Below are 24,051 nucleotides of genomic sequence, written 5' to 3' on the forward strand. Positions count from 1 at the left end.
GCCTAAAAGGGAAGCAAGAACTGCTCTCCCTGCCTCCAGCCAGTGCCGTTCTCAGTTGTGTTTTGTAAACTCTGAGCTCAGTTGGCCTTGCTAGAAATAACTACAGATCTTGCTAAAGCCAGCATCCGGTCTGTCTGGTCCCGAAATACGAGCTGGTGCCCAGAAGTGCTTCCTCTGTGACAACTCTGCAGTTGGGATGTTATTTCTGACACTAGAACCAATGCACCCAGGTAAGGGAATTAATGAAAGTAGAAAACTTCAGCAAATTATGTAAGTTGAATATGACTACCAAAAAACCCCAATGTAACCCTTTCTAAATGAACACAAATACTGCCCCCCCCCAAACTTTAGGCCCGTTCCCTTTCTCTATTCCCACTCAGCAGTACTGTAATGCTGTCTAACAGGGCACTGTGCCACTTCGATGGCTTGAGTAAGCAGCTCTGACGGAGAAAACAGTAGTCCTTCCTGAACTAGGGGATTTAAGATAAATTCCACATGGATGAGGAAGGAGGGGAGCAGTACATGGAGCTGGCTCTACACATAAGTAACTTGTCTTCCAGATATGTGATTAAGTACTTGTGGTTATGATCTGGTAACTTAGGAATACTTCTTCATTAAGCTCTGATACAGCTGTGGTCATACTATAGTCCTTAGTGCATAATTTCTGAAGGAAAACACATGTCTGGCTCTAGTCAGCTTCACTCAGACCATCATTAAAATGCAAGTGAAGGCTGAAATTTCAACAAATTGATGGCTTTATTGGACAGACTTTGTGGGTAAGAATGTAGACTTAAAACCTATCTAGCCTTATTTGCAAGGGTGTCTGTGGATTGCCTTGTTTTGGTTTGTTTTTTTAATAGTGTGTGCTCAAATACTTGTTATGGTGTTTACAGAGGAATTTTATTTGTTTGTGTACTAGGAATACCATGGGCTGTGTGTGAGGTAGGAACACATGTGAAGGGGAGTGCTCTCCTAGTGCCTTCCTCTGGTTTGGCTTCACTTTCAGAAACACACAATACCGTCTGTGCCCATAGGGAAGTTTTCAGAAAATGGAGTTATTGGGGATCGTAGGAACTTGCCCTTGAGTACTTGAGAAGAGCTTTGGGTTTTTTTCTTGTTTGTTTGTTTGTTTGTTTTTTCTTAAGTGTTTGACTCTCTTGGCTATTTTAAGCAGGGGAAGGTTATGGAGTAACTGCAAAAGACCTTTTGTGTCCAAGTGTATGAGTTCAGGTCTTTCCTCCAGAAGTTTTCTCTCTGTGATAGTTCTTAAGTAGTCCTACAATTACTTCCTTGTGATCTTAAGGGAACACTAGAGACTAGTTGTGGTAAACAGGGAGCTGGAGCATGTCCTTAGGCTATGGGAGAAAAGTATTCTGTTAATGCCTGATAGCGCTGCATAGCTTCTCAGCAGTCCTGGTGTTTGCCTGGCCACGCTGAGCTCATGGCTACAAATGAAGCCTTCCGATCACGTATCCTTTGCATTTTGAAGAAAGTTATAAAGCTTCCAAAATCAACATGTCTTCCACTGCAATCCTCACCTGCCTTCCCAAATGACTTATCTTCCGCTGGCATTGAGGAGGGAGAACTGGCACAGATTGGGACTCCTCTCGCCACGGGAGAAGTGCCCCCAGGGAACTTAGCTGAAGCCTGTCCATCCCAGGAGGAGGGAATTCACATTGTCCCATGGGAGGTTATTCTCAAAGTCACCAGCATGCAGGGATGAAGGAAGCTTCAGCGCCATTACTCTTTTGCCATCCCCAAGGCAGAGAGCAGTAGAGCAGCAGATTTGTGCTATGGTGCGCTGATTTCATGTGCCACCTTTGGGAAAAGTAGGGCTTCTTTGGAAGGGAAAACCAAAAGGGTGAGTGTGGAGTTTTGCTCTCTTCCCTCTCCAAACCCACCCTTTAAGTCTGGATGCTTAAGATTTTAAAATCCTGACCCTACAGGCACTTTTTGTAATCCTCATAACCAAAATAGTTACTTATTTCAGATTGCTGAGCCCCAGTATTAGTAAACCTGAAAGAAACCAATTCTGCTCTTAGCTGAGGCTCTCCAGCAGGAATGGAGGATAAACCTGGGTCATTTCACAGTTGGTTTTGGACCAATTTTCCTTTCCCACTTTGTATTCTCTCATTCTGAACAGCTGATGTGCTTAAGAAATATGTTTTTCCATATATCACATAAGTAATGTAGGGTGTAGCTCTAAACAAGGCTGGCTGACCTGTCCTTGTATTGCCTGAGGGTGACTTGCAGTCTACTGGAATTCGGTGTAATCCCAAGTTTTGCCCATTCTCTAGAAGCCATCCTGATGGGAACAAGCAATATTGGCATGTCTAAGCCAAACCATGTTCTGACTCTAGTTATCTCCTGGTTTTGTGAGTTGTGATGGCATTTCTTGCTAATATCCAGCTGACTTCCCCAGCTTCCTTTTATCAGAGTAAGCAGAGATGCATTTTCCTTCCTTGGAAATTCCCTGCACAACATTCATTGCAAATTTAACTTTCTTTTCTTTATGTCCTCTTCCCAGCAGGCCGCTCCTAACCTCCTGTAGAGGGGAGAGAAGAAGAAATGGAGTGAATGGGGCAGGGGCCTGAGGTTGCCAGGTGTGAAAATGAAGGATGTGCATGTGGGGTCAGGTTGAGAAAGTGCGATTTAAGCAAGGCGGCAGTTAGCTAGAAGCAAAATGCAGATTATTTAGGAGAGTTGCAGAAGCAATCTCCTTCTCACCAAAAGGAGAAGAGAAGAAGATCCAAGCGAGGCCACTCACCTGGCTGAAATGTTCCTCAAACAGGATATGGTCACCTTCAGTATGCATGATGGGAGCTGAAATGGCATGTTCCAAGTCATAGCCAAGCCACAGCTTGTTTATAATCGCCTGCAACGAAACAAATCCCACACTGACTGACTGACTGGAGATACTGAATAAGAACCTGGGTCACATGGTGCCCTCCTCTGCACTGTGCAGAATCATAGAATTGCTGAGGTTGGAAGGGACCTTTAAGATCATCAAGTCCAACCATTAACCTACCCTGACAAAACCACTTCTAAACCATGTCCCTAAGTACCACATCTACCCTTTTTTTAAACACCTCCAGGGATGGTGAATCCAGCACCTCCCTGGGCAGCCTATTCCAATGTTTAATAACCCTTTCAGTGAAAAAATTTTTCCTAATATCCAATCTAAACCTTGTCTGACATAACTTGAACCCATTTCTTCTCGTCCTATCACTTGTCACCAGGGAGAAGAGGTCAACCCCCACCTCTCTGCAACCTCCTTTCAGGTAGTTGTAGAGAGCCGATAAGGTCTCCCCTCAGCCTCCTCTTCTCCGGGCTAAACAACCCCAGTTCCCTCAGTTGTTCCTCATAAGACATGTCCTCCAGACCCCTCACCAGCTTTGTAGCCCTTCTCTGGACACACTCCAACACCTCAATGTCCTTCTTGTAGTGAGTGGACCAAAACTGAACACAGTACTCGAGGTGGGGTCTCACCAGTGCTGAGTACAGGGGGATGATCACTTCCCTAGTCCTGCTCACCACACTATTCCTGATACAGGCTAGGATGCCGTTGGCCTTTTTGGCCACCTGGGCACACTGCCGGCTCGTATTCAGCCTGCTGTCCACCAACACCCCCAGGTCATTTTCTGCCGGGCAGCTTTTGAGCCACTCCACCCCAAGCCTATAGCACTGCACGGGGTTGTTGTGACCCAAGTGCAGGACCCGGCACTCGGCCTTGTTGAACCTCATACCACTGGCTTCAGCCCATCGGTCCAGCCTGTCCAGATCCCTCTGCAGGGCCATCCTACTCTCAAGCAGATCAACATGCCCACCTAGCTTAGTGTCATCTGCAAACTTACTGAGGGTGCATTCGATAAACGTGTAAAGTCAGACCAGGTCTACTGTAAATTCTGCCTGTGGGATGGTGCAAATCGGGGCTGTAGAGAGGCTGCACTGAGTCAGACCAGAAGTCCTACAAGCCTAGTCTCCTGTCTTCACAGTGACCAATAGCAGATGCTCAGGACAAGTGTAAGAATAGGGTGAGCACACAATACTTCCCTGAATGCTTTCCCTGTACCCAAGTGGTGTCCTTGAATTCAGTAGCTACTGACTGGATCTTGTATCTTTCTATTGATGGTTGTTCGTTCTGTTTTCAGATCAGGTTCTGGTATGGACTCTTTCCTGTGCTTCTCTCCAGTTGAAATAAAGAAGTCTTCTTTTTCCTCTTGTGGCTTTATCTGCTTTTATTTCTTGATTGCTGAACAGGGTGTTTGTTAGACTTCATGCTTCAGCAAGCTCTTTTTCGTTAAGATTTGTTACTTTGTATGTATGTGTGGTGGCAGTTTACTGTTTTTCTTGTTCTTTCCATCATGTAGCTTGTCAGTTTATTTTCGGGGCCCCAAGGTTTTGGGCAATGCCTCTCTTCCTAGTAACTTCATTAACTTGCTATTAAATTATTCTAACTTCTTCCCTTTCAAAAAAGAATTGAGCCTTTAGTGACTTCTAAATTACAAATAAAACAAAGCACCAAGGAGTCAAGACCTGAGGAGAGCTGAGTAGAAAGAGCAGGTAGGACTGGCCATGGCTGGAACTCTGGGGAGGGCTGAAACAACTGGTGACTGCTGTGAGTTCTCCCACTTCTTCCATTTCTGGTCCCTCCTGGTGGAAGTGCAATTCAACAGCACAGCTGAAGCTCCCCCCTGCCCTTGCCAAAGAAATACTAGAGGCAAGAAGGTGAGGATAGACTCAGTCTGCAGCAGCCCCTCTTCACTGCTGACTTCCATATAGCAGTACTAGCAGCAGCAAAGTAATTCCTTTTTTTTTTTCAGGATACTGTGTGTTCCCCTTGCTCAGTGGAAGGTGTTACTGTGCGGTACTTGTTCACTCACCATAGCAGTAGCACTGATAATCCAGGCCCCACCTGCTCCTCCGATCACCAGCATGTCTCCTGTCTTGGAGATGAGAATGGAAGGCACCATTGCTGAGGGAGGCTTCTCTCCTAGAACAGAGACAGAAGGTGTTATTCTTCTCACGTGGCTTTTAAGGGGGTTGGAGGGACACACAAGTTTATCTACCTCACCCTTCTTGCATTCCCCATGGAAAACCAAGCTGCTGCTTATTTCTCAAGAAGCTCAAGTCTTCCAGAAAAAAAATAGCTTTCTTGTGCTGAGACCCCATGTCACGAGAAACTGGATCTTTATGGCACAGACTAAATAGGAAGCATCTCTTGGTGCAGGGCATCCTACATGCATTCAGGACTTGCTGCAGCTCTTTCAACCTGGCTGAGGAACCATTAGCAGCAATCTCAGCAATCTTGCCATCGCAGTACTGATGTCCTCTCTCATGGCAGACCCAAGGAAGATTGCATCAGGGATGGCTTATTTTGCAGAGCAATGTCTGCATCAACACTGCTGTGTTACAGCCTGTAGCATTACTGATTGTGCAGCGACTATATACTTTTTCATAGACGAACCTAAAAAGTCAGCAAGCTTGTCTTAGCAGTAGTTTCTTCACTTCTTCCCTCCCCTCCCTATCAATCCACTTTAGCGCTTTTTTTTTTTTAATCTCTGTTTTCCCTGGTCAGAAACCCAAACTCCCATGTTTCCATGCAAGGGCATATGTGAGTAGGCAAGACACACTCCAGGGCTTTATCCTCCGTTAGTCTAACACAAACTCGCTCTCATCCAGACCTAGCAAAGGACCTGCAGTTTACAGATAGTCCCTGCCCACTTGTACACAGCCTGCATATCCACCACCTGGCCCTGTGTTTTATTTTGAGGGTGAGAATACTCACCTGGTTTAATGCTTCTGTTTGTTATGCAGAAATCAGCAAGTTCATTATTTAAAATTATCCCGGTTTGGTTAGAATAGACAAAGGAGCCAAACCTGCAAGGGGGAAAGAAGTAGCCTTTCAGTGCCCAGTGCTCTTCTGTTGTGGGTGACATTAACTGAACACGGCACTCTGTGGGTAACCCCTGTCTTCTCCCAGCCTGTGTCCAAAATTGCTTTGTGGTGCTGTGCTGGAGCCAGAGATACACTCCCTGTTAGCACTGAACGTGGGAATTTGCCTAACCCACAGAAACTCAAAAGAGTTCAGCAAGTTGTTACATTTTTGTGAGTTGCAATGTTTCTTTGAGCTGACATACACATTTGCTGTCACGTGAAAAAGGCATTCAGGAATAAGAGACTGCCTAAATCAGTGAAGCCTAAGGGTTTTGCATTTCTGGTAAACAGTCCTTGCAGATACCCTGTGAACCTGGTGCATGGCTTGTATGACTCAATTACCAACGCCTTGGCTACTCACGGGTAGTTGATGGTGCTGGTGGCGGACACGGCACTGCCATCTGCAGCGAGCACAGAGATGTGGCTCGTGCCCTTACTTTTGTATCTGTGGTTGTCAATGGCCTCCAACAAGTTGTAATGGTTGAGTGGATGGTCACCACGAGCATCTATTCGCTGTCTGACAAGCTCAGCAATCTTGTCCGACAGCACGGTCCCCACAGGCACCTGCAGTCACAGCAAGGACACTGAGCACAGAGGGCAAGGCACAGGCACATCTTTGGGCACAAGGAAGCCTGGGGGGATTCAGGCCCAATGCTCAGAGCTTGGGGACCTGCATTGGCAGCATTCACCCCAGCCTGAATCCCCAGGCCATGCTCATCACGGAAAATGAAACAAGCTCAGTACTTGGGTACTTCAGCATTGGCATAGGCACGCGCACACCCTTTATCAGGCAAATGAGCGCCAGTCTACAGCTGAACAGAAACTGCAGACAAAGTAAATGACCAAATCCTGCCTCTGCCTTGGCCAGCTGAGCAGCATTGCTCTTGACTAGCAGTTCTAAGTATTTTCTTTCCCTCTATGGCTGCAAAGCAGGAGGTTGTCAGAGCATGGCTTGGTACTGTAGCATTGTGTTAGCAGGCCGGATAGTCTGGGCAATAGGTAGACTGCTTGAGGGCTTAGTACACAGGCTAAAATGAGCCAGTGATAATGCAGGTTTGTTTTTTTTTTTAAAAAAAAAAAAAGGCAGGAAAGGGACTTCCCTGCTTCCCCTCTGCTAAGCAGCAGTGTAGAAGAAACTGTCAGTGCTGTGGGTGTCTGTGGCTGCCCTTATGCACCATGCCAGCTCACCTGAGCTTCGGAGAAGGCTGGATCACTCATAAGAGGTTTTAGCATATTGCCAAACTTCAGGGCCTCTGCGATGCGATGGTAGGTTTCCACCTTCTCCTTGGGTGTTGCCACTGATGCTTCATGGAGTTTATACTCTACGGAGCAGGATGAAATAATTTTGTTAATAGATCCAAGGTAATGTTGTTTCAAGAATTGTAAAAAAAAAAAAAGGTAAAAGGAACCTCCTTTTCCCATCCCAGTTCTTATCAAGTTTCCCCTATGGTTTATCAGGATGTGGGCACAGAAGCAACCACGTACTAATTTCTGCTGGGACTTCGATTCCTATTGAAACCTTGGGAAAATTGTGTAGCCTTTGGCCTTTGCAGCAGCTATGGTGATGCTGATCCACTGTCAGAATGAGCCAGTTCATCATCCTGCTGCACAGCATGGTCACACTGCTGCTTTAGGGCCCATTCTGGCTCGCCAACTCCAGTTTCTTCCCATTACTTTTCTACTGCTCTAAAGCAATACTTTTTGCAAACCTCTTGCTGCCCCTTTTTCCCTTCGGAATTTACCTTCTAGTATCTTGAGGATGAACATAAGCACAGCACCTCCCATGGGTGGTCCAGGAGAAAACACTGTGGTGTGATTGTTCAGGGTAACGTTCAGAGCTGAGGACACCTCTGCTTTGTATGCCTGAAGGTCCTCCAGTGAGATACTGGACCCTTCAACAGAAAACCAGATGGGTAGCTGGCATTAGCATGTTGACTTCTACTAGATGTAGAAAGAGACATCCCTGTATACTTCAAATTTCTTTCACCAAGCACAGCAATGTCATCTACCGCCAAACCCCAGGACATCACAAAGCCTAAGGGAGTTGGAGAGGCCATAGTGCATGAGCAGTAAGGGTGAATGCCAGAGCAGTAGGTGGCTCTCAGCGCTGCTTCTGGGCCTGAGTTATAAGACCTGGGGAAAGGTGGCCTCTTCCCATGCCAGGTATTGCCCCAAGTGGCATGCACATGGCACAGCACCTGGTACTGACTCACTGTCAGCCAATTGTTGGGAAAAGGCCTGTCTATTAGTATTAACCATAGCTGTTACTTACCCGCCTTCCTAATGTCCTCCACCAGGGCCTTTCCTATCTGCCCCTCATAAAATGCTGCAGCTCCGTTTTCCGCTACAGTTCTCAGTGTTCGCTGCAGTGCTGGCCACCTGAAGGTCTCTCCACGCTTCAGAAACCTTTCACCATCACATATCAGTGAGCTGTTAAAGAACATCCACCAGTTTACAGCATGTGCTTATTCTGTACCCAGTGCTAATCTCTTCCTACCCAAAGCTGATTTGGTTTATACATGTTGTATACTTTCCAAGCCAGTGCTACACTGCAATCTACATGGAGAAAAGTTCTTCTCAGCTAATTGCTACCAATAGCATCAGGCCACTCTTTCCCCAGAAAAAGTTTCCTCCATGGGACCTCACACTTTGACACTGGGTCAGGTCAGTGGGGCTTCTCCAAATGAGCATCTGCTGTAGGGCCCTGCTGTCAGGGGACGATTTCCACACAGGCAGAGGCAGGCCACATACAGCCAGCTCCTCCTCATGAGCAGATGTGCTTAGCATGCAGTTTTGCTGTGCCAAGCCACTCTAAATTACAAAAAAAAAAAAAAAAGTTGCTGACAGAAAAAAAAAATTAAAGAAACACTTCTGTTATTCCCTCCCTCTCCATAGCAAGTATTTACTGAGCAGAAGCCGCAGCAGCAGCCTGCGCTCCTTGTCAGCGTGTCAGAGGAAGAGTCTGAAGCTGTGGGAACAGTGGTCCTCACACTGCAATTTAATTCATAGGTCTTACCACAGGCTTTTTCCTGGACTGGCGAAGGCTGGGTGATGGATCATTTTGTCCATAACTGGGGAAATGGTAAGTGGCTCTGAAAGGAGCCTGATGGTTGGTTCAAACAGGGCTTTCCACGGTAAGCGGCCATATCGCTTATGGGCTTCTTCATACCCACGGAGTTCTCCTGGTACAGCAATCCAGCGGGAGCCTGAAGAGCAGAACAGCAGTGTCACACCCAGTTAGTCATCAGCCTGTTTTACCTCTGTGAAAGCACTCCAGTGGAAGTGTGGATTTGTGGAGGCAGGACTAAGGCTTCTAAAAGCATGCTTGGTTTTTTTAATTTCCTTTTTCTATTAATATATTCTTCCACTACCTAACTAAAGGGGTATAGAGAAGCCAGAGCCAGTCTCATAGGTGCACGGTAAAAGAACAAGAGGCAACAGGCACACGTTGCAGCACAGATGAAAGAGAAAAAGCACTCATGTGGAGCTCAAACTCAAACACTAGAACAGGTTAAGCTGTGAAACTCTTCATCCTTGGAGAAGCTCAAAAATGTGACAGGACAAGGGCCAAGCAGCCTGAGCTAGCTCTGACATCTGCTTTGAGCAGGAGTTGGAGCAGAAACCTCCAACTGTCCCTTCCAACTAGAATTGTTCCCGATTCCTTTTCAGGCTCTTCTTCCAAGGATAAGAATATCTTCTCCAGGAACTAGGACAGTCCCCAAAAGAAAACGTGCTAGGAAAGGAAAATGAATGCAGCAAGAAATGTAGAGAGATCCAGGACGTGCTGCTAAAGTGAGAGTGCCTGCTGCCAAATCAGTAAGAGCAAATGGACGTGGAACCTCCTCGGATGGGAGCAAAGTGGGTAGCCGAGCTAAGCTGGAGCCCAGCAACTCAACTGATGCTGCCAGGTTGCTTCCCCAATGTAATGGGCAAGCGCACTAGATTGAGTTCTTTCGTTTCCAGAAAGTCTGAGCAGCTATTGATCTTATTTTTCTCTGTAAGAACTGCTGGGAAATGAGTGCTTTGGGAAATCTGGTCTTGAAATGCCGACTTCCTATGAAGAGAAATTACATAGTGATTTCTCCTTATGCTCTGCTTCCCACCCCCTCACTGGTCAGGTTGCCAACGTTACTACAAACCAGGAATTTTATGGACCTGGTATTTTATCTTACTTATGCAAAAATCAATCCTGGAAGAGCACAAGCAATTAAATAGAACTTCAGATAAAGTCAGCAAGGTCCATGGTTCCCCCACCCTGAGCTTTGTGCAGTCCACACCAGGAGGGCACACAGCCCTCATGGTTCAGTCTGTGTCCTTACCAATGGGGAAACCAGCAGCACAGCCAGACAACAAATTGCGTGGAAACACTTGTGGGACTGTCTCACGGGCGTTGATCACTTCGACTGTTCCTAGAAAGGAGAAGGGGGAAAACGCATAACATCGTCTTCCTGAAGAAGGTGAACATCACACTTCAGCCAGCTGTGAGCACTGCACGGGCTGCAAGCCTAGAGCCCGTGGCACCGTGCTAAACTGCCCTGAAGACTTTTGCCAAATGTGTCAAGCACACTTGCAGGATCAGGCTGCAGTTGGCACACACTGTCATAGAATCAGAATTGTTATGGCGGCCCTTAAGATCATCAAGTCCAACCGTTAGATAACTCTACCAGGCCCACTTCGAAACCATGTCCCTGAGCACCATATCTAGACGGCTTTTAAATACATCCAAGGATGGTGATTCAACCACCTCCATGGGCAGCCTGTTCCAGTCTTTGATAACTCTTTCAGTGTAGAAGTTCTTCCTAATGTCTAACCTAAACGTCCCCTGGTACAACTTGATGTCATGTTCCCCTGTCCTATCCATTGTAAATTGTGAGAAGACACCAACGCCCACCTTTCTACAACCTCCTTTCAGGTAGTTGTAGAGACCAGTAAGGTCTCCCCTCAGCCTCCTTTTCTTCAGACTAAACAACCCCAAGTCCCTCAGCCACTCCTCATAAGACTTATTTTTAAGACCCTTCACCAGTTTCATTGCCCTTCTCTGGATTCTCTCCAGCATCTCAATGTCCTTCTTGTACTGTGGCACACAAAAGCCAGCACAGTACTCAAGGTGTAGCCTCACCAGTGCTGAGTACTTCTCTAGCCCTACTGGCTACACTATTCCTGATACAAGCTAGGATGCCACTGGCCTTTTTGGCCGCCCGGGCACATTGCCGGCTCATATTCAGCCTGCCGTCCACCAATACCCCCAGGTCCTTTTCCGCCGGGCAACTTTTGAGCCACTCCGCCCCAAGCCTATAGCACTGCACGGGGTTGTTGTGACCCAAGTGCAGGACTCAGCACTTGGCCTTGTTGAACCTCATACTATGGGCCTCAGCCCATCGGTCCAGCCTGTCCAGGTCCCTCTGAAGAGCTATCCTACCCTCAAGCAGATCAACACTCCCACCTAACTTGGTATTGTCTGCAAACTTACTGAGGGTATTGTTTGCTCTCATTCATTTATTTAGAGCAAACCAAGCAGTGCCTACCTAGAGGCAATGAAGGTACAGGGACAAGGCCAAGGCCTGTCTCTAGTCAGTTAATGTGCCCCCCAGGGCTCACGGGCCTGGGACGTGGGCTGGGACATGCTGCTTCAGATCTGATTTGCAGGTTCCTACACTTCTTCTACAGGTGGGACATGTCAGAGATGTAACATGAGCCTCATGCTCCTTGGTGGGCCATTTTCCAAGTGATGATGAGGCATGTCTATCCTGTTTGTAATAAGAATGCCAATACTGAAAGACGTTCTATGTATCAGGAAGCTTGAAAGGGAAAAAAAACAACAACAACAACCAAACAAACCCTCCCATTTGTATACACTTGTATTTCAGGTCCAGCCTATTATTTCGCCTCCTTTTCTGCCTTGTATTTATCTTTTCCTGTCACAGGCCACAGAGCCAGCTGTGTTGCAGAAGCCCATAGTGCTACCTAGTGTACCAGCACCCGAGCTGTGCAGAGCCATGTGCGGCTCTGTGCAGGAGGATAATTCAGGTAGCAGAAGAGCACTGTTGATAGGAGATAAAGTTACATGGCTCTGCCAAAAGGGAAAAAGAAAAAAAAAAAAGGTGTTTTGCCAAATTATGCTATTGCATAAGATACACCCAAGCATTTCCAGACTCGTGACTCTGTGAAACTACTTGGCAGGGTTTTTAAGACTATGGTATTGTTATTGTGTTCATTGTTGATTCTATTATTTAGATCTATAAGCTCTGGGGGCTTTTGGGAGCCAAGGCAGTTAAAAAAAAACATTAAAAACATAAAAGCAAGAACACAACACTAGGGGTTAAGCCAAACACAGAAAGGCTTCCCAGAAGGCCCTAAACATTGCTAGATTTAGATTTCTGAAGTGAAGAAGTCTCTCCACCGCTTTGGGGAGTCCTACACACGCCAGCAAGGACAGCGTGTGATGCAGCCCCCATGTCAGCAGGCACTGCCTGAGCTGCTGGTCCAGGATGAGCCCTTGAAGTCCCAGCCCAAGGGCTCAGCTGAGCCAGTGACAGCCCCATATTGCTGCGTTCATTGCCAGCACGTGTGCCTCACTCCACACCCCTCTGCCTCCACAGCAGCCCAGCGGCAGCTCAGACAGCACCGCTCACAACTTGTTGCAGTCAGCTATGTGACTTTGAAATCTAATTTGGGATTGCTTTCGAGGGGGAAGGAGAGGCAAAGTCAGTTCATTTTAAATCCAAAGCTCCTACCCCACCACACGTGTTCTTGCTGTGAAAAGATGCTGTAATGGATGCTTTGGATTAAGAGCAAAAGCATGTTTTGTGATCAGAGGATGCAGCTTTTATATTCAAAAAATTGCTCTGAGAGAACATGAAACATTCTGACTTCTCCACAGCAGCTGGGTGTCTGCAGGGAGACAGGGCACCATGGAGAGAACAGGGCTGGCCCGTACCTGTGCTGGCATTATAGATGGTAAATATGACCCCACCACCCAGGCCCGAACTCTGAGGGTTCATCACCGAGGTACAGATCAAGCCAGCGATGGCAGCATCCACAGCTGTGCCTCCGCTTTTCAGGATGTCCCTGTGGTAGAAATGGAGGAAAAAATGACAATGTTAAAAGCCAGGGATGATGGAATGGAGGATCCATATGAAAATGTCTCCCTGGGACACTCGCAAGGCAGCCCCAGATTGTCGAGAGCAGCTAGCAGTTGGAGAAAGCTACTGGCAGCAATGTGGGATGTGAGGCTGCAGAAAAGCACCTTCCTTTGTGGAAGTGAGAAAGAAAATTTAGTGGGAAAGAATAGAGAGTTTGCAGGAGGAAAGAGTAGCCAGGGGCCCCACTGTTGCAAGGCTGGTCTTCCTCTGGGCAGAGTGATGGGACAGAGAGAACTGCATCCGCTCACAAATGCTGTTGACGAAAAGGGACAGCAAGGAGCTCCAAGACGTGGAGGAGGATGCTCTCAGCAGAGGACACAGCTTTCCACATGCTGGGAATCAGACGACTGATTTGTAGCTCCCCACCTACCATTCCCAATAAAAAGGCATATGCTGGTCAACAGGATGCGGCACTGAAACAGGAATGACAGGTCCATATGAAGCAAACCTCTGAGACTTAACATGTCAATTAGCACAAAATTCAGGCCTTAATTCATTGCTCCTACAATGTGCCTTCCTGGGCTTACGTGATATTAGCATGAAAATCCCACTCCCTCCCTGTATCTCCAAAGGCAAAACCCAACCAACCAACCAACCAACAAAAAAACCCCACGAAACGGGGTAAAAACCCCTTCAACTGTTTCTACCTAGGCACAGCCACACCAAAGGACACACAGGCGTTAAGGTAGCCTCATGCTGTTGACAGCAATGAGTTTCTGCTAGAGAAACGTGTCTCAACAAACGCTTCCCTCAAGCGCAGCTGTAAAACAAAACCTTTCCCTTGCAGTGGAAATGTGGTAGGGTGGAGTTTCCTTGCACAGCCTGCCAGTAGCCAGCACTGGTATTTCCTAGGAAGGTTTCTGACTGTTTGGGTTAGTCTATTGCTTAGATAAGGCAAAGCCAGAAGGGACAGTGGAATAGTTCATTAATTGGAGTGCAACTGCTCCCAGAGCCTACGATAAGAACACAGAGCACATACAGGGACTGCTGTTTATTTTACATCCATTGATGTGGCTGGGACCTGCTGGGGCTGGGAACAGGATGCTGCCAGCAGGGACACTGATTGTGGCTTTCCTTTGTTTCTATAAGTACCTTTGGAACCACTGCCTGTAAGGAAATGACATGCGGACATGTGGGGAGAAAAGAAATGGTAGGGAACCACCGGGCTTTCTGTTTGGGGTCTGCATGGCTCAGCCTCCTAGCAGCAAGCTGCCCCCTGGCTGTAGCTCTAAAAATGGAGACGGGCTCAGGCTCACCCGTTCATCTCCTTGCAGCAGGAGCAAGTAAGAGTCACCACACCGATGCCCCTGGGTGGTGTTTTTCTGAAACTAAAGCTTTTTAATTGCTAACAATAGAAGGGAAGGACACGAGGGCTTCATGAGAAACTAAGTTACCCCTGCAGAAGACCCAGGAAGCATGTTATAAAGTTGGGGACGGAAGGTAGAAGGACCATTACACTGGCCTGGGACAGTGCTCCTCAGAGCCCCTGAATTATGGGCTATGAAGCAGCAGACGCACAAAGCCTGGTGCCAGGGAAAACCATGGTTCTGAGATAATTTGCAGTGAAAAACAACTATATAAAGAAACTTAGAGATTTTATGGTATTCATTTCAATGCAATACATTAAGACCTTAGCATGGAAAATCGAACACATTTCTGTCATTTTCCCAGAGCCCAAAAAGCACCAGATCCTCACCCAATTTCCAGCCACATTCACAGTTGTGTAAGTGGTTGTGCATCTTGCACTACCTCTTGTCCAGGGACCCTCCTGCCACTCTCCTTCTGCAGCTGGTGCCATACACCCCTCACCACAGCCCCAGAAACATGTCTGCCTGGAGAGCACTCCCTGACAAAGAACCTCGTCCCTTCTTGTGTCATCTGGTAATGGTCATCTACCTGCTCCAAAAGACAAATGTCTCCCCCCCCCCCACTGATCTGCACCAAGCCAGCATGCTCTGCACTGGAGCTACATTAACTTAGCATGCTCTAAAGGGTGACTGCAGTTAATCAATTTATTAATTTAATATTTGTACACCTAGATGGCCTGTTTCTGGATGATGCTAAGATCTTTTGGTGTTCCCAAGTACTTGTTTATAAAAGCGACATTATGGGCTAAATACCCTTTAACTACCACAAATGTAGAGCCATATGCCCAAAGATACAAACTTGAAGATTTCTTAGCATGAACTTATCCATGCTCCCTCCCTCCAACACTCCTAGTTAGGCATAGAGCCAGGATAACAAAAGTCATGTAAACTCCAGTTTGTAGCCGTGCCTTGGCTCCTGCTGAAATCAGGGGGGACAAATGAGGTCTCAGCCTCAGCAGAAAAGGTGTATCTAACTGCTAGAGAGCAGCAAACTTCTCAAGGGATCTAGACCTGGATTGTTACTGCCATTGGCAAAATGGACACAGATTTCCTGAGAGCATCAAAGAACAAGTGGGAGGAGGACATTCACTGGCCAGCGGAGAGGAACTCAGCAGTGCTGCCAGGATGGACACATCCTGCCTGGCATGGCCAACGCAAATCAAGCGCTTATTTATGAGCACTGATTACTCCAGCCTGCTAGTCCACCCAATAGTTTTCAGATGGGTCATGCCCAAGACACTGACATTGTGCATGACTGAGGAAGGCAGGAAAGCCAGAGATAGTCTTTATTGTTTCTGCTCTGTGGCAGAAACACACAGTGGCACCCCGATTCTTGGCTGCAACTGCTTGGTGTTAATGCAATATAGAGCAAAGAACACCAGCAGCCAACATAGGGACACCTTTTCACAGAAAAGCAAAGCATGTTTTGCTTTGACCTTGATTACTAGCCCTACTTAATCACATTTTGCAATATAAACAAGATGACAAGAAAAACAGAATTTCCAGATAATCCAAAAGTGCTTTCCATTCCTGTCTACTGTGTCTATATTGGTGGCAACTGTCACTGTGACCTGTGGTGGCAAATACCACATAGGTAAGAAACACTGTTTCTTGCTCAGGGGAAGGAGGGCTTTCCAGTTGCCTGCTGCCTTTCAGTGAGTACCACAGGATGGAGAGCTAAGGCTTCCCATCAGCCACAGCATGCTGCATCTGAGACCATCTCAGATGGGATGGGCTGTCTGATGCTGGGCATGGTCCTTTGCCTGTTGCGTCTTTGGAGGACAGGGGTTACAGGAAGGGGAGCTGAGATTTCTCCCCCAAAATAGGCATTATCTTGGCTCTTCCCAGCCTGGCAGGAAGCACTCCCAGGCCCAAGTCTCACAAACAAATCTTGGAGGGCTCACACATAACACTGATGTTGTTTCCCTGGCTCTGTGGGGGTCCATGTGCCTGCCAAGTTTTTCACTTGTACCCCAACACAAGGGGTGTTCCATGACACAGGACAGTCACGGTGGTAGCTAAGGAAAAGCAAACCTTACAGTTAGGCTTTTAGCTCAAGCTCAGAAACAACTGAACCCAGCAAGGGTAAAACCAAATCCTGATCAGGGTTATTAACACGATTTCTTTTGCACTGCTTTGCTCTTTTACCCAGGAGGCCTGATATGTGTCCCCTATCATCAGCGTACGGTTCAGGGCCCACAGCCATTCTATGCTATCTGCAGACTGGCCCCTAGTCTTGACAACTTTCCCTCCAGCCTCTCTGCATATCGAAACACAACAAAAAAGAACACTCTCTGAGCTGGCTTTTGGCATTTCACACTCAGCTACCCATGCCTGGCTCACCCGCTTTCAGCCAGAGCCCTGCCACTTCCTTGGAAGTGATGTCTGAGGAATTTAGGGCCATTTTGTCTTTCTCATCTAGCTAGACTGGCAGAGTACACCCTGTCCCATTAGGTCACTCCCTTTATATGGAGCACTGCTACAACTACCTTAATTATAATGTAAAACCCTGGAGAGACACATGACCCCTCAATCAAAATGTGGTACCTTACCAGGTCCCTAGAGACATCTCAGTGCTACAGCTGACAACATCTGATAACAACATGTTTTGTCCTATATCCTTCCTGCCACATAGTTTCAGCTTTAGGATTTAGCCATTAATGGTGTTTCCTTAAAGTCAGGAGCAGAAGAGGATGTTAAAAACCAAGTCCCATTCCAGCAGCTGCAAAACAGGGATTCACACCACACACACCCTCACCCCCAGGAAAGGTGGCACTTTTCTCGCACAAGCCTCACAGCAAAGATGAGCTGTGCTGGGCTGCAGCCCAAGTCTGCTGTTCTGCTCTGGGCTAGACAGAGCCCTGAAGCCATTTTAAATACACTGGGGGTATAGACTAAGGAATTAAATTATACTGGATTTTTCTTCTGCTAAAGAAAGCTGGGGGCTGGGAGGAGAATACCCATTATATAGGAGCTGCCTGCTTAAGATTTACAAAGAGCAGAAGCAACAGCTGTTTTTGTAAAAAGGGCCAGTTGCCAAATTTAAAACTTAAAATACAAGAAGAAGGGAAGGCAAATCCTTTGGGATATTAACATTCCTCAGAAATGCTGCTGGGCCATCACTGAAAAGGATTTTTGTAGCAGATTCTCTGCCCAGAACTGAGATTCCCAGGACCGCAGAGATTTTCTGACTGTTAAATTCTCACCATTCTCACCCTCCCCACCACCCTGTCCACCCAGGCGGCTGTTCATTTCAGAAAAAGCCAGTTCCCAGGGTTTATGCTAGGCTACACTGGAGAAGTGGGATCAGAGGTGGCTGCCGGGCCAGGTCAGGTCAGGTCAGGTCAGCTCACCTCGCTGCAGCAAATCATATCCCTGGGAATAAGCACTTCTTCTGAATCTCTCCTTGGCCATATGCTGGCTTTTTTTCTGCTATTTGGGAAACAAACAGATGCAGAGCAATGGGTGGCAGAGCTCAAACAGCATGTTGGTAGGGAGTATAAAGCTTTTTGCATGGTTGATGGCAAAAGCCTCTTCCATTTCCAGCAGGGAACAAGTGGCTCAGAGTTGGAGGAGAAGGTGTGTTTGTGTACCACTTGCTGCCAGGGCAATCACCTCCTTTCTCCTCAAGGCTTCCTGACATGAGGACAAATTACTGACATGGACTTTGGTACCAAATTCACATTCTTGGGTTAAAAACTGCTCTGAGTAGTATCCTTTTATCCTCCCATCCCTTTTCATCAAAGTATTCCACTTCATTCAGGAACAAGTTTTCTTCCAGTGCAGGGCCCCTGTCTGGACTGCACAGGTGCACAATATTGCTTTCAGTCACCAATCTCCAGCAGTAAAACTATTCACAGCAAAATACCTGACCTCGTTCACCAGTGAGAATTGGGCACTGATGGCTAAGAGCGAAGCTAGCACAGGACCTGCCACCAAGGATGATGACATGCTGGAGGCTTGCTGAGATTGCTCACTTTCTGTAGGGAGCCAAAGAGTTGCATAAAGATTTCAGAAAGTCCAACCTTACATAGCCCCAGGATATACAAACACAATCTCCAGAGCTGGAAAACCCAAGCCTGCAGATGACAGTGGAGCACAACTGAAGAAAAAGAGCAGTAAACGGGCCGTGAGTCTGTCCCCCATCTCCTGCTTGTACTAGCGAACTACAGAGCTACACACAGGGCTTTGCTGACCCTTCCTTCACAGATGAATGATAAGTGAGGGAAACATAAAGGCTCTGAGGTGTTTTCTCCAACCCACTTGTTAAAAGACAAGACTGCTCTTCAGGCAAGAGGTTCAGTTCACTTATTCTCAACAAGTTCAATTGAAAGTTCTATTAGGAGCACACAAAGACTCTGTCGTAAACAGCAGCATCTTAAACCAACACAGTATCATGTAATGCCCCAGGAATTTCATTACTGCTAATGACAACTCACAGAGCATGTGGTTTGAGTTTCTTTTTGTTAAAGGAAATAAGATTTTTTAATTAAAGAATAAAATTTATAAGTAGGTCAGAGATTAGGTGCTGCTTTTAGCTTCCAAGACTTTAGGCGACCATGCTGCACTGGAGGTTCTCTGAGCATCCCCCGCATGGAGCTCAGGGAGGATTTGCAGGATGAAAGGGGTGGCTGGGGGGGGGGTTGGCCCAGGGTCCCAGCAGAGAGAGGGTCTGCGGAGGCAGTGGGAGAGAGCAGGAACAAACCAGCACTGTTGAATCTCTCTGTGGTGTGCCTGCAGGGACTGGTTGCAATGACTCCTGCTCTCACCAGCGGGGCAGGCAGGCAGGCTGACAGGTTCAATTACAACATGTGGTTTTCATTTGATTGTAGCTTTGCCATACCCAAGCCACCAAGCCTATTTTTTTTTTCACATGGTGCTGTGGAGGTCGCTCTTTTCTTTTCTTTTTTTTTTTTTTTTTTTTGTATTTTTCCTCCAAAAGCATTCAGCAATTACCAAAAAATTAGACTGAGGACATTTTTTGGTTTGCCTTATTTTACTTGTTTTAAACTTCTCTGGAAAATGCGTGAGGAGGATTTTCAGTATGCAAGTACAAACCCAAAGATGTAGTGTGCCTCTAGTTCAAACAATTCACTCTAAGTTAGCCAAGTTGTTTGCTTTGGGGGAAAAAAATCCAAACCAAACTTATAATTAAAAATTTTGATCACATTGATCACATAATATTTTACTTTTTTTAAATGTATACAAAAATGTGTAGTCATCAATGAATTAACCAGTTTTGGTAGATAAATTCTCCTGTGATTTCTAAGCAGTGATAGCAGAAATCAGCCTGTTTCAACCCTGAGCTACAGAGGCTAAGCACAGCTTCATCAAAAAAACTGCATCTGGTAATAGCCACAGCTTCAGGGCATGGAAAAATACAAGGAAATTATTATCCTTAGTACTCAGTGCTCCCCAGGCTGGATCACGAGCAAGTAGAGTGGCCATGTCCCGCCTCAAACACAAAGGAGATGGGAGAGGAATGAGGTGGCTGAGCTGTGGAGGCAGCAATCAGGGCAAAAGAAAGCCCATAAGGTTGAGCAATTTGGGAGCAGGGGTGAAGGTGTTGTGTTTGTAGGCTGAGAAGATCAGAAGTAGTGACTGCAGAGGGAGCTGGGTACATGTGGGAAGGAGCAGCCACAGAGCTAGAGGTGAGGCAGTGATTAGGTCGAAGAGAGAGAGCAGCAGCACAGGTAGCAAAGGGCCCAGAAGGGACTCGGGAGCAGCAGTACGGGTCTCAGCTCTTCTGCTGTTGGGAATCTTGGCATTGATGTTTGCTCACCTAACTGCTCGACTCTTTACATCATTTCAAGTCCAAACAGCCAGGTTAAAAAATTTGCAAATGTTTGCATAACTGCAGAAAAAGAGTGAAGACCTAAATACAGTCCTTATTAAGAAAAACCCAAGATTAATTATTTCTTCGTGTTTCCTCTCTCCTAAGTCTCATGATTTTGGGAGTTTAATTATTTTTGAACAGAAGAAGTCAAAAGCATTGTTGTAATCTCAAAAACACTCAGTTGACCGGCTGGGCAATGTCTGGGAAGGAGTTAGGGTTGTGCATCAAGGGCTTTGCCCAACTCTCACTTTGTTGCTGAAGTTACGTGGCAAATGAAGTGGCAGCTCACAGGTGGGGACATCAGGGCCTAATGGCTAAGACTACTTTGAGAAATTTGATTTTATTACGTGATGCTAAAATCTTGTTCAGCACAGATTAGGCAGGAGCCTGCTGTGTGCTCCTCAGCTCCTAGTGCTCCCATCAAGACCTCTTGGTCAGGCTTGAGAAAGCTCACCCTGCACAGCCACAGTGAAGTCAGTGAGAGATGTACCCTGAGAAGCGCAGAAAGGCAGAGACCTTGGTCAAAGTGACTCTGATGTGGCATCCACGCAGTATAATTGCCATGCTAGACTTCCTTATTTATATCAGTGAGATAACATCATTTTCTCACTTCCTAGACTGCTAAGAGAATTAACTTAGTTGTGACTATCATACACTAATGGCTAAGAGCTAAAATGTGACATACAGATATAATAGCACAGAAATGTCTGGGAGAAAATGAACAAGATCACTTGCAGTGCAGAGCATGCAGTAGGCTTCCCCCAAAGCAAAAATGCTCCTTCCTTACAAGCTACCACTGTGGGCCAGTGGGGACAAAAAGAGAAACAGGACAATGACAAAGAAAAGGGCAAACATTATACAAAGCTTCTGATCACAAGCTCTGTTGCAGATGAACATTTTTATAAACAGTTTTTTTATGATCTATTGCAAGAACACGAGCAGATAGCTCAAGATGGGAGGACAACACAGGAATTTGGTTCATTCCAAGTATAAGGACAGCACAAAATGAGCACAAAGGTTTCCAAGAATGGCTGGAGGCAAAGGATACTGGGAAAAGCAGCAGACAGCATGCAGCAGTATTTGAGTAGAGCTAACCACCGGGCAGAGGATGAGTGGTGTAGAGTCAAGGTGAAGGAGGAGAATAGTCTTGGCTGGGGAGATGCAGGGGGCTTGGGAGGGCTGGAGGAGAGACCTGATTTGTTTGGCGCAGCAGGACGTGATGTGCAGATGCCCCAGGCTGAGGAAAAGGGTCAAAATGTGTGATGGGAAGTTGAAGCAAGGGCAGAATTTTGTGGGGATCATTGGCAACTATTTGTAGGAAATCTAAGGTGGTCTGTCAGACTGGAGGGACACCATAGACCTTGTCAGCAAGTGGCTGGAGGCGCAAATACAGCAATGGTTGAGACTATGGAAGCAGGTGGAGCTTCTTATGGAGAGAAGGAAAGGAAACAGATGACAGCCCAGCAGCAGTAGCCTGCTAGCCAAAGCTTCTCAGTTGTCAACCTGATCACAGGTTTCTGTGGCTCTTGCTTCAGCACCTTCCAGCTGATTCTACACTACTTCAAGTTAAAAATTACAATAGCTGCAAAACAAGTGCCATGGTTTTCCCAGCAGATTCTTTGGGTAATCCAATAACGTATCTTCCTGTATTTCCACTAACATTGATTTAATAGATACTTCTTCAACCCTCTGAAGAACTAACCTGTGGTTTGGCATTAAAAAAAAACCATCTCATTCCTTGACATACATGCAGCCACAGTACATTTTCTCCAACTACTCACAAATGCCATGTCGGCATGTCATTTCAAGAACCACGTGCAACATGGCAAGCATGGTGTAATGGCATCACATCTTATCCCACTCCTCCAGCCACAAGGTAGAGCACACAGCTCCAGCAGCCATTGCCGGAGCATCCAGCATCACATGTAGCTTGTGCAGTTCCATCCTTCCAGTTTCATGCATATAAGTGTTTAAGAATTGAAGTAACAGTAATAGTAAAATAATAACATGAGTCAAAATGTTCGAGAGAGAAGTTGTTACACAAACTGAAGTGTTACAACCTGGGCTGCTAGAGATTTTTTTTTCCTTTCCTTCCAAGTAATGTAAGCGTATATTTTGTACTTATACTGTCCTGGCTGAATTTCAATTAAATCTGCTCTTTGCTTTACAACACAGAATGTCTGTCTTGATAGCAAACACACCTGCTGCAGGCTTTAGTCCAGAAACACACACCCTAAAGGCTGGGATGCCCAGTTCCCCTTACCCTCCCCGCCTTCCTTGCCTCTGCTGAAGCCCAGCTGCAGCTCTCTGCTAGCTGCTCTCACTTCTTCCTTAATTTATTTCTAAGCCACTTATCTAACAGACTTACCACCATGAAGTAAGCAGTTAATTTCCTGCTTAAATTTCCACTTAAAACAACCTTGCATTTGTATACTATAAATATTTGTACCTTCCAAAAGGTCAAGGATTTGCAGAGCTGCAAATTTTTGTAACATTAAATAACAAAAATAGGCATCAACCACAGAGACAGGGCTCCATCTGCTCTCTGAGCGGCTCCACTGCTGATGGAGAGGACCCAGGGAGCAGCATTGCTGCTCAGCCCCAGAAGCGGAGATGGGGCCGACACCCAGATCACTCCTGTAGTTAGTACACATACCTGTCTGTCAGTGCAAGTCCACAACGTACGCGACATGTAACCTGAAAAACTTAGAGGTCTGTGCACATACCGTCCGATGACAGAGCAGGTCTCAGTGTCAGCAGCCACGGCACCGTGCAGGTAGCGCTGAGGACCGCACTTGGGTTGAGTCAGGATCACCACGAGTGCAACAACAACCGCCAGCACCCCTAGGGTCAGCAGCACCAGACAACAGATCTTCCCGGTAGACATGTCTATTCCTGCGCCGCTGGAGGCAGCTGGGAGGCTTTTACTCCTTTTGTGAAGGCGCCTGCTTTGCTCGGGGTGGAAGTCGAGGATCCCGGCAGTTTTGGGAGGGAGGTCTCACTGAAGTGGGCTCTGCCCCCTGTGACTGAGAATCACATTCTTTTTAAGATTAAAAAATGCTAAAAAGGAAACGGTGTACTCTTTCTTTCCTGCTCTCTTATGTGTGAGAGGCTTTTCACTCTCTTTTATAAAGTAAACTTTTTCTGGCATATCCACTGTATGCCTTTTTTTTTTTTTTAAGTCTCTGATGAGAACATTTAACGCACTCACTGCTGGAGCACTTCAAAGTGAAATCTCTACATTGCTTATTGGCTTCACACAGCCTCCCTGTCTTGGCATTCTTGCCATATAAAGCAAATTACCAAAGAAAGCCAGCCTACATGGTGAATCACTGGGAAAATTGCAACAGCAATCCTACATTGCAAACTTGGGGTATTTTCTTTCCATAAGACTATTCAAAGAAGTAAAAACTACATGAAAAATACAAAACTGGAACCTTCATATTTACTCTTACTTTACTTTATAGTTTATTACAATCATCTTGCTTATTTACTTTTTTCATCATTAAATCTTGCCACTGTCCACACCATACATCATCTGTAAATGAGCATAACAGAATACCTTGAATAAAGCAGCACACCTCCGCGCTTCTGCAAAACATTAGAGCTAAAAGCTCTGGTGTCCAGCCTGTACCAGTCAGCAACCACAGCACCCAGGAATTCAATGGCTGCTAAATAAGACCAGACCTGATTCCTAACACAGCAGTGACGAGCAGCATGAATTGCTACACAGTGCAACTGGCCTCAGCTAGATATTTAAGAGCACTTA

At 46.4% G+C, this 24,051-nt stretch overlaps 1 protein-coding gene across 1 annotated transcript; it reads right to left on the bottom strand.

The window, feature by feature from the left end:
• Positions 1–1,925: 1,925 nt before the first annotated feature.
• GGT5 (gamma-glutamyltransferase 5) lies at positions 1,926–23,172 on the bottom strand. Its single transcript, XM_082491462.1, has 12 exons — positions 23,009–23,172; positions 12,875–13,005; positions 10,257–10,346; positions 8,954–9,143; positions 8,210–8,367; positions 7,680–7,829; positions 7,126–7,259; positions 6,299–6,501; positions 5,789–5,880; positions 4,884–4,993; positions 2,768–2,875; positions 1,926–2,545 (listed from the first exon to the last, which is right to left on the bottom strand). The coding sequence occupies exons 1-12, from the start codon at positions 23,167–23,169 to the stop codon at positions 2,399–2,401; spliced, it is 1,674 nt and encodes a 557-aa protein (XP_082347588.1). The 5' UTR covers positions 23,170–23,172; the 3' UTR covers positions 1,926–2,398.
• Positions 23,173–24,051: the final 879 nt, after the last annotated feature.

This window comes from Vanellus vanellus (genome assembly GCF_965231255.1).
Source record: "Vanellus vanellus genome assembly, chromosome: 16".
NCBI classification, from domain to species: Eukaryota; Metazoa; Chordata; class Aves; order Charadriiformes; family Charadriidae; genus Vanellus; species Vanellus vanellus.

Bases quoted from the DNA above. Each gene is read 5' to 3' on its own strand.
- GGT5 (XM_082491462.1), bottom strand. From the start codon at position 23,169: ATGTCTACCGGGAAGATCTGTTGTCTGGTGCTGCTGACCCTAGGGGTG. The intron at 6,502-7,125 runs GTGAGCTGGCAT...CTGTGACTGCAG, and splicing joins CAGCCTTCTCCGAAGCTCAG to GTGCCTGTGGGGACCGTGCT. The intron at 2,876-4,883 runs GTGAGTGAACAA...GTTTCGTTGCAG, and splicing joins TTATCAGTGCTACTGCTATG to GCGATTATAAACAAGCTGTG.